The sequence below is a fragment of the Cebus imitator genome, unplaced genomic scaffold, assembly GCF_001604975.1.
Source record: "Cebus imitator isolate Cc_AM_T3 unplaced genomic scaffold, Cebus_imitator-1.0 Scaffold299, whole genome shotgun sequence".
Classification (NCBI taxonomy): Eukaryota; Metazoa; Chordata; class Mammalia; order Primates; family Cebidae; genus Cebus; species Cebus imitator.
This window is the reverse complement of record NW_016107614.1, coordinates 1,108,815-1,118,401: the sequence shown is the minus strand read 5'-3', so window position 1 is coordinate 1,118,401 and position 9,587 is coordinate 1,108,815. Positions and strand designations below refer to the sequence as shown.

The following is a 9,587-nucleotide window of genomic DNA, read 5'->3' as shown; positions in this document are numbered from 1 at the left end:
GTCTCAAAAAAAAAAAAAAAAAGAGATGGGGGTCTCACTCTGTCACCCAGGCTGGAGTACAGTGACAGGATCATAACTTACTGCTGTCTCAAACTCCTGGCCTCCAGTGATCCTCCTACCTCAGTCCCTGGAGTAGCTGGGACTGCAGGTGCATGCCACCATGCCTGGCTAATGTTCTTGGTTTTTTTTAGAATTGGGCTCTCGCTCTGTTGCCTAGGCTGGTAAGCTGAGAATCACGGCGAAATGAGGTGGTGCTATTAGGGCCCAGACATCTCTTGCCGTGGGAGTTCACAGGGTCGTATATGACTCCAAAACTAACAGCAATCTTTTTTTTTTTTTTTTTTTTTTTTGGAGATTGGAGTCTTGCTCTGTCACCCAGATTGGAGTTCAGTGGTGCAATCTCAGCTCACTGTAACCTTTGCCTCCTGGGTTCAAGCGATTCTCCTGCCTCAGCCTCCCCAGTAGCTGGGATTATAGGCGTGCACCACCACGCCTGAGTAATTTTTCTATTTTTAGTAGAGATGGGGTTTTACCATGTTGGTCAGGCTGGTCTCAAATTCCTGACCTAGTGATCCACATGCCTCTGCCTCCCAAAGTGCTGGGATTATAAGCATGAGCCACTGTACCTGGCCAACAGCAGTCTTTTAAGTGCCAACCAAGTGGTGACACTGTAGACCTTATAACCATCCCAATGGTAGGCAGGCACTTCATAGTGAGGCCAGGTAACTAGCTCCAGGCCACACAGCCACACAACGGTGCTCTTCCCTCAGCCATCCAGCTCTAGGAACCTACCTGAGCCGGCTGCAGTGGTGTAGCGAGTGGCCGAGGGGTTTCTGCCTTGGGGGCCTCTTCCTGCGCAGCCTCTTCAGGGCCTCCGCCACACGGTGGTCTCCTGCACATTCCCAGATGATCTGTGCCCGTTCCTCAGCCAGCTGGTCCCCGCTGCGTTGAAACAGGCCTTGGATCTGCAGCAGCTCGGCGTCCTGGAAGATGTTGGCTGAGGCCTGCTTGCGGCCCCGGGCCTCAGTTGGGGCCTGCCAAGGTGGTGGCTCACTGACCACCGAGGCTGGGGTCCCCATTGTGGATGCTCTGAGGATGCAAAGCATGGAGACATCAGCAACTCAGCTGGCCCTTCCCAGACCTGGGGGTCCTGGCTAATACTAGGGCTCCTGGTGTTTCCATTCTCCAGGAGCTAAACTGGAGGAGGTCTCTTGCCTTAAAATGACTTAAGCATCTATGTGTCAGACACCTACATTATCTCATTTAAGATTCGCAGCAACCTGTGAGGTAAGAATTATGGTTTATCCTCATTTTACAGATGAAGAATGGTTAAATGACTTGCCAGTGTCAAAGCCATGTGCACGTGCAGAGCCAGGAGTGGAACCCAGGTCTGTCTAGCTGTAAGTTCCATGCAGACACCAGGATGCCCAGTAGCAGCTCAACTGTGTTGAGTACTTAACACCAGGCGCCTGTAAGAGCTTCATTCACACAGTATCAATGAGATGTAACAAGCACAACAGCCCTGGGATGTGGGTATTTTTTTTCTCTGAGACGGAATCTCTGTCACCCAGGCTGGAGTGCAGTGGTGTGATCTTGGCTCACTGCAACCTCTGTCTCCCGGGTTCCGGAAGCCTCCTGCCTCAGCCTCCTGTGTAGCTGGGATTACAGGCTTGTGCCACCATGCCTAATTTTTGTATTTTTAGTAGAGATGAGGTTTTACCATGTTGGCCAGGCTGGCCTTGAACTCCTGACCTCAGGTGATCCACCCCTCTCAGCCTCCCAAAGTGCTGGGATTACAGATGTGAGCCACTGTGCCTGGCCAACGTGGGTATTTTTATCCTCCTCATTTCACAGATGAGGAATCTGAGGAAAGGTTAATCATCCATGGTTATGCAACTAGGATGAGAACCCAGACCTCTCTGATGAACTCCAGCCCAGGTGCTATAGCACACAGGTAACAGAGGAGTCATGGAGCTGGGCTACCCAGGTTGGAATCCCACTTTTATCCCCCTCCAGCACTTACTGGCTGGGCATCCTCCCTGCCTTAGCTGCCTCGTGTGTCAGATTATCACCTGGTACTAGTACCTACTTTGTAGGATTAATTTGAAGACTGAAGGAAGATACAAAGCATATAGAATAGTGGTCAGTGTTGAGACATCATCCCACCTCCTATTTTCAAGACCTTGAACCATCCCTTGGATTTGGGATGAACCAAATCCATGTAATTTAGCAAATATAGTATGAAATGAGCCAATCATATCTAACCCCTGTCCAAGGGACCTAATGAGAGAGAGGGAGGCAGAAGAGGAGGTGACAAGTATTAGAATATACTGTCAAGGGCAGAGGCTGAAATTGATAAGAAAGTTCAATAGAAGTTAGGCTCTCGTGTCAATGTCTCCCATTATATCCAGGAAGTGAAAATTAAATGATCTCCCTGATTCTAGATATAGTTCACTTTGAGTAATAAAGGCCTAAGAAGCTTACCCACCTTATCCTTGTCTCCAGCACAGCCTGGAAACAAGGGAAGACTGGCATTCCACAGAACGGGGTTTGAATCCCGACTCTGACACCTTCAGCAAGTTACCCAACCTCCTCTCTGAGCCTGTTTTCTTAACTGTAAAATGGGGATATGATTAGCCACTTCTTAGGGCTATAGTAAGGATTAAATGAGCCTAGTATATCAGTCACCCAATAAGAGCTATAGCTGGCCCTCAGCATCTGTGGGTTCCACATCCAGGGATTCAGCCAACCTTGAATAAATAAAAAACTTAAGAATATAATGATACAACAATTAAAAAATACAAATAAAAAATATAGTTTACAGAGCATTCACATTGTATTAGGTATTATAAGTACTCGAGATGATTTAAAGTACACAGGAGGATGTGCACAGTCTATACGTAAACATGGCATTTTATGTAAGTGACTCGAGCATCCAAGGAGGATCCTGGAACCACCCTCCATGGATACTGAGGAATTTGTAAATGCAAATCCTCCTCTTTTGGCCTCTGTGACCTTTGCACCTAGGTCAGGGGTACAGGTGAACCCTCCTTTCCTCCAAGCTGTGTGGCCACAGCCAGCTGAAGACAGGCCTGTGGTCCTGCCCTCCTCTCCCAGCCCCAAGCCTGTTGGGGAGAGGAGGAGCAGGTCCTGCTGCTTCCCCAGGGCCTGGCTGCCTGAGTCAGACCTCATTCCACAGGCAGCTACAGAGACAGCTGTCAACAGCAACCAGCTTACAAAGGGGGAAAAGGAACGTTTAAATATGTTTAAATTAAAATATTTACATGCTCAGCCTAAGAGGCAAACAGTACAAAAGCTTATAAATAAAAGCTTTTCCAATTCCTTTCAACTAACTTGCAGAAGTAACCCTTCCCCTAACCTGCCTTTTGTTCTCTGTAAGAGTTTGAGTTGTCTCTGCCCCACTCATACTCCCAAAATATGACTCCCTCCCTTGCCCTGGCCTTCCGTGCTCCCCACCTCAAAAGTCACCCTCATTATTCCAGTCATTTCCACGCGCACCCTGTCTCAGTTTCCAGGCCTTCTATCATAAAAACCCCACCCTGTTTTCAAAAGATTTAACAACTAAAAGCTGCAGGTCCAGTGTGGTGGCTCATGTCTGTAATCCCAGCACTTTGGGAGGCCAAGGCAGGCGCATCACAAGGTCAGAGTTCCAGACCAGCCTGACCAACATGGTGAAACCCTGTCTCTACTAAAAATACAAAAATTAGCTGGGCGTGGTGCTGTGTGCCTGTAATCCCAGCTACTCGGGAGGCTGAAGCAGGAGAATCACTTGAACCTGGGAGGCAGAGGTTGCGGTGAGCCGAGATCATGCCATTGCACTTCAGCCTGGGTGACACAGCAAGATTCCATCTCAAAAAAAAAAAAAAAAAAAAAAAAAAAAAAAAAAAAAAAAAAAAAAAAAAAAAAAAAGCTGCAGAAGACTTCCAGATAAGTTAACGTATGAAAACTGTACTTTTTTTCTGGAAAATGGGAATTTTAAAATCTGCCCCTCCTTAGGTGCTATTATGAAAATCCAGTTAAAACCTAATCTATGTGGTAAGTAAGCCCCCAGAGCTGGATGACAAAACACACTGTGACCAGAAGACAACAGTCACCAAGTCACAGTTTCAGGCTAATAAAGATACATAAAAGCTAACTCTGGGATGTTTACTCTGTATCAGGCAATATGGATAATATCTTTTTTTTTTTGGGATGATCTCCTTTAATCCTCAAAATAATTCTAGGAGTTAGGCACTGTTACTCCATTTCATAGGGGAGTAAAGGGAAGCTGAGATGCAAATATGAGTACCAGTGGCTCAGCTGAGGCCAGAGGTGGTTTAAATGACTGCAGCCCACACTTTTTATCTTTTTGAGAGCAAGTTTCGCTCTTGTTGCCCAAGCTGGAGTGCAGTGGTGCAATCTCAGCTCACTGTAACCTCCGCCTCCTGGGTTTAAGCAATTGTCCTACCTCAGCCTCCCAAGTAGCTGGGATTATAGACATCCTTCACCACGCCCAGATAATTTTTTGTATTTTTAGTAGAGATGGGGTCTTGAACTGGTCAAGACCAGTAGAGATGCTGGTCTTGAACTCCTGACCTCAGGTGATCCAGCCGCCTCAGCCTCTCCGAGTGGTGGGATTACAGATGTGAGCCACTATGCCCAGCAAGCCCGAGCTGACTTCACAGCCAGGCAGCTTCAAGAACACGTCACGTTTCTGTGAAAAGTACTTTCTTATTCCCACCTAATTCTTGAAGGGGAAGTCCTGCCGATGGAAAGGGAAGAACAATGAATTATCCCACCTGGGAAGGTAGGGGTGGAGCTGTGGAATTTCTTTTAGTCTATTCACTAGGGTCAGGGCTCTTTCCTGGGTGACAGCTAGCCCAGCCTTGAAGCCGTAGCCCTCTAAAGAGGAAGAGTCAAGCTTCCACAGAAGAAATCTAGAGCAGCAACCCAGCCCAGTACACAGAGCCCTGACTTACGAGTCAGAGGAGTGGGTTCAAGCCCTGCTTCTGCCACTCACTGGCTGAAAGGCCTCAGGCAATTCACATCCCATCTGTGGATCAGTTTTCCTGTTACTGCTGTAAGAACAGGTTGATGCTAATGGTTTCTGAGGGCCTGCGCCAGTGCTGGGAGCCAACAATTCCACAGACAGATAAGTCTGTACAGAAGGAGGAATGGAGCTGCTTGTCTGCCAAAGCCTAGGGGCAACATGTGTGAACAGGTCTGGCTAACTGGGTGCTAGGACATTCCCCAGCCAGTAACTCCCTTTCTCCTCCCTGCTCTGCTGTTTTGCTGCAGTGGGCAGAACTCACTGCTCTAAAGCTCCCTGGTGACCTCAGCTGGCTATGACCACGCCCAGGGAAGACTCCTAGGCTGGTCTGGGGTGGTAGGAGAAAGGGTGATATCCGGCCTCACCTCCCCAGGGAAAGAAGGGCAACACGGATCAAGTAGCAGCAGCTGCCTCGGGAGGAAATGGCTTGGAGCCTGACTTCCCAGCAACTTCTGCCAGGATGGCAATGGCTTGACTCCACAGCTTCAGCAAGCTGCATTACAAACATACCAAGAAACGCTTGGGGAGAGTCTGAGCCTTCAGCCTCAACCATACCCTCCATGAACCTTGGGGAGGACTTAGCACATCCAGATTTTGGGCCCCTCACTTTTTTTTTTTTTTTTTTTTTTTTTTTTTTCCGGCAGAGTCTCTACCACCCAGGCTGGAGTGCAGTGGCGCAATCTTGGCTCACTGCAACCTCCGCCTCCAAGGTTCACGCAATTCTTTTGCCTCAGCCTCCCAAGTAGCTGGGATTACAGGTGCCTGCCACCATGCCTAATTTTTGTATTTTTAGTAGAGATGAGGTTTTGAGGTTTCACCATGATGTCCAGGCTGGTCTTGAACTCCTGACCTCAAGTAATCCACCCATCTCATCCTCCCAGAGTGTTGGGATTACAGGTGTGAGTCACCGCATCCGTCAGAGACCCCTCACTCTTGACTTTGCCTCTTATTCTGGGATTCAGACAGCAGAGTGAGGCTGGGAATAAAAATAGGCAGACTCCAGGTAGGATTAGATTGGTAGACTTTAGGAACACCGACTAAATGGTGAATCAGAACACTTTTATTATCAAAAGAAACTTTTCTTGTCCCATTCAATGTGTTCAACAGTTATTTTCCCTCAGATTTCCTGGACAAGATCTTAACATTGTTCAAGCATATTGTTTATACTTGAACAATGGTTCTTTTGAAAACTAGAAAATAAATCCATGAGGCTATTAAAAGATTACAAATGGATCTTTCATTTCTGAGCTGACATAAAAGAAGATAAGCATGGGTATGTGTACAAACGAGTAAAGACCAATTGCAAAATACTTCAATTTGACACAAACTAGGTTGGAATTGAACCCCAAAGGAAATGCCAAACATTGAAAATGACAAAGTTCAACTTGATTTGAAACAGGCAATAAGTGAAGAACTGTGGAACCCTAACAAAGAAATATATTTAAAAAGTGACTCACCATGCAATGAATTTGCAATATATAAATATGGTGCGCTTTTTGTAATACACGAAGTTCAGTACAGACAGCTATTCTAGGTGAGTATCTCACTGTAGTCCCAGGAAGGCACGGAAACCACGAGGCAGGACACATTTGGTTGAGTTGGCAACACCTGTGTCCTCACACAGCTGGAGGCCCCCTTCCAATAACCCAGGTGACAGCAATAATCTCTGTAATCAGGGACCTAGGGCCTCATAGAAAAATTACTGGAGCCTCTGGCCCAAAGCCCAAATCGATACTTGGGGCCCTGGCCTGCTACCCTACACAAACATGCCACTGGACAGCAGCCAAAATCTGTGGCTCCTCAAATGGGAAGCCCAGTTCAAATGGCTGTGTGGGCTTCCCCACCAGCAAGGCCTAGCCTCAGGCAGGTATGCCTAGAGAACTGGATATACATTGGCCTTCAAATCTGTGTCCCAGGAGGTGGAGAAGGGAACTGGGCCCTTTCCCCAGACCAATTCTCATATATGACCTGGAAATAAACTGCTACTAGATCTAGGGATAACCCTTTTCAAGAGTTCTAGAACCCTGAATTCTGGCTGTGCTGCTAACTGACCTTGGAGAAGTCTTAGTTTCCCCTGCTACAAGTTGCTCATGGTCAAAATGGTGTGAATAAGGCCAGGCCTGGTGGCTCCTGCCTGTGATCCCAGCACTTTGGGAGGCTGAGGTGGGAGGACCACTTGAGCTCAGGAGTTCGAGACCAGCCTGGTCAATATAGCATGACTGTCTCTACAAAATTTTAAACAAGCTTTTTAAAATAAATGGTGAAAATGAATAACCCTTGATGGGAAAATGGAGTTTGCGAGGGCATTCCTACTAGTACCTGGTATAACATATTCTATGTATGCTGATTGAATACATGATGAAGGGAAAGGCTGTTTGACTACCAGGGGCTATAGAATCATTGTCATTTTCATCATCACTGCCATCAGCAAACCTGTGTAGTTTTAAATCTTAGCTTTATGATTGAACTCATAGAGGCAGCTTGTTCGGTGTCAATCACAGAACAGAGCACGTTCAGATGGGTGCTTTCTTTCTTCCTCACATGAGGTGGCACTATTACACCCATTTTACAGATGAGAAAGCTACACCCAAAGTCACACAGCTGGCAGGTGATGGAAGTTGGGACATGAACCAGGCAGATTGACCCCAGCACCCGGGCTCTCAACCACTAAGTTATTTTTGTTCCTGCCAGATGGCTGAGGAGGTCTTCTGGGGAAGGTCGGGCCCAGAAGCCTTTCGGAGGCTATCTGCTTCTGTGGATCGTGGAAGACGCAGGGATCCAAGGTCAGGACTCCCAAGCCAGCCTCTGTGCCCTGTGCACTCCTCCGCCTCGCAGAGAATTGGAGCAGGTACTCACCACGCTGCAGGGAAGCTCCGACAGACCTCAAATGGGGATGAGACGAGGTAAGATGCGCCCACTCCAACCCCTTCCACAGCCTTCCGAAAGGGCGGGCGCAGCTCTGGGCTTCCTGCTGCGAGGGTGCCCACAAGGCCAGGCGGTGCTCCCGGACAGCACAAGAGCATGGGAGACGGTATCCTGGCCGAGCTCCTAAGGCGACATCTCCAGCACGAGGAGGCCCCGGGGCTCAGACGTGGCCGCTTCTCAGAACGACGGGGCCCTAAGTGGATCTGGTGGTCGCGTCCCCGTGGCACCCCGACTCCCACCGCAGCGCCGAGGCGGGCCGCCGACCTACGGACCCGGTTGCTCGAGGGGGGCCGCACGCGACCGCAAGCTGGTCCGAGCCACTCGGGTCACAGCAGCAGCTCCCGGGAGAAAGCGCTCCCCAGCCCCGGAACCGCCAATCCTCGGCCCGAGCCGGGCGCGAGCTCCCAGGCGAGCCTTCCAAACCCAAGGCGGAGCTCCGTGCGCCAATCAGAGGCGGGAGACGGGAGGGGGCGTGTACATCCCCGCCCCCGCCCCCGCTGGCCTGGAAAGCCGAGTGCGAGGCTTCTTCGAACCTAATCAGCTGCGGAGCTGCGGTGGGGGGCGTGTCTGCCCTGGCTCTGCCCACTGCCCTAGCAGTCCTCGCGCTGCGCCCGAGGCGCCCCTTTCATTGACGTCAGTCCCCAACGCCAGCGCGGTTTTGCTGGCGCGGGAGCCGGGCGGGGCTGCATTCCTGCCCCAGGGTGCGGCGGCCGCTAGCCCTGCAGGGTACACGTGACGGATGCCCCTTCTCCTGGGCCCGAGGCCAGCGATGGCGCGGCGCCGACTGCCTTGCAGTGCGTGGCTCTCTCAGATCCTCAGACTCTACCGCTCAGCTCCCCTCCCAGCCCACTTGCGTTTGGCTCTGGCTTTGAGGGAGAGGAGGGGCAGTTGGTGATGCAGTCAGACCTTAGGCTTCAAAGCCAGAATGTCGTGGGTTCAAATCTTGAGTCATTTGTGCGACTTTGGGCCTGTTACCTAAACAAGACAGTATTTCAAAGTTTGTATTCATTCGGAAATGTTCATTAGTGACCTATGCTGTCCGAATTCCTTGATAGGCAGTAAACAATAGAGACAGAAAGACCTATAGCCCTTATCCTGGGGCGTCTACAGCCTAGTAAGGGAGGCAGACAGTTAACAGCCCAAAAAAGTATGTGATTAATTAAAACAGTATGTGATTAAACAACCTAAATTAGTATGTGATTACAGTTGTGATCAATGTTATGGCTAGAAGAGAACAAATATGGAGGAACCTAAGCTTCCTGTGGGAGGTTCAGGAGGCCTGAAGAAACAACATTTAAGCTGAGATATAAAGAAGGAGTTGAAATTGGTCAAATGAAGAGGAGTGGGTATGAGGAGAGTGTTTTAAGGAAAGCGGAAGGACACTTGCTTGGGCCAGGAGGTAGCTTGGCTCAGGAGGAATTCAGTGAGATCTGGAGTAAGGCTAGCAAGAGAGAGGGCGGTGGGAAGCAGAAGGCAGAGGCAGGCAGAAAAGGTTGCATGTGATCCTCAGAGGAGTTTAACCAGGGAATGGCATTATATGTACTGTGTTTATGTAATGGGCATTTTATAGTACTTACCACGCACGTGCCAGTAGTGCCAGTCAGCACTTTGC

General features: G+C 49.3%; 1 protein-coding gene across 1 annotated transcript in view; it reads right to left on the bottom strand.

Annotated features, from left to right (window-relative positions):
- Positions 1-8,392, bottom strand: part of AVPI1 (arginine vasopressin induced 1) — a 9,929-nt gene extending 1,537 nt beyond the window's left edge. The window contains exons 1-2 of the mRNA XM_017502774.2: positions 7,907-8,392; positions 793-1,089 (exon numbers count right to left, since the gene is read on the bottom strand). Of these exons, the coding sequence (XP_017358263.1) occupies positions 793-1,079 (287 nt within the window). The 5' untranslated portion in view covers positions 1,080-1,089; positions 7,907-8,392. The remainder of the gene's footprint in view (positions 1-792; positions 1,090-7,906) is intronic.
- Positions 8,393-9,587: the final 1,195 nt, after the last annotated feature.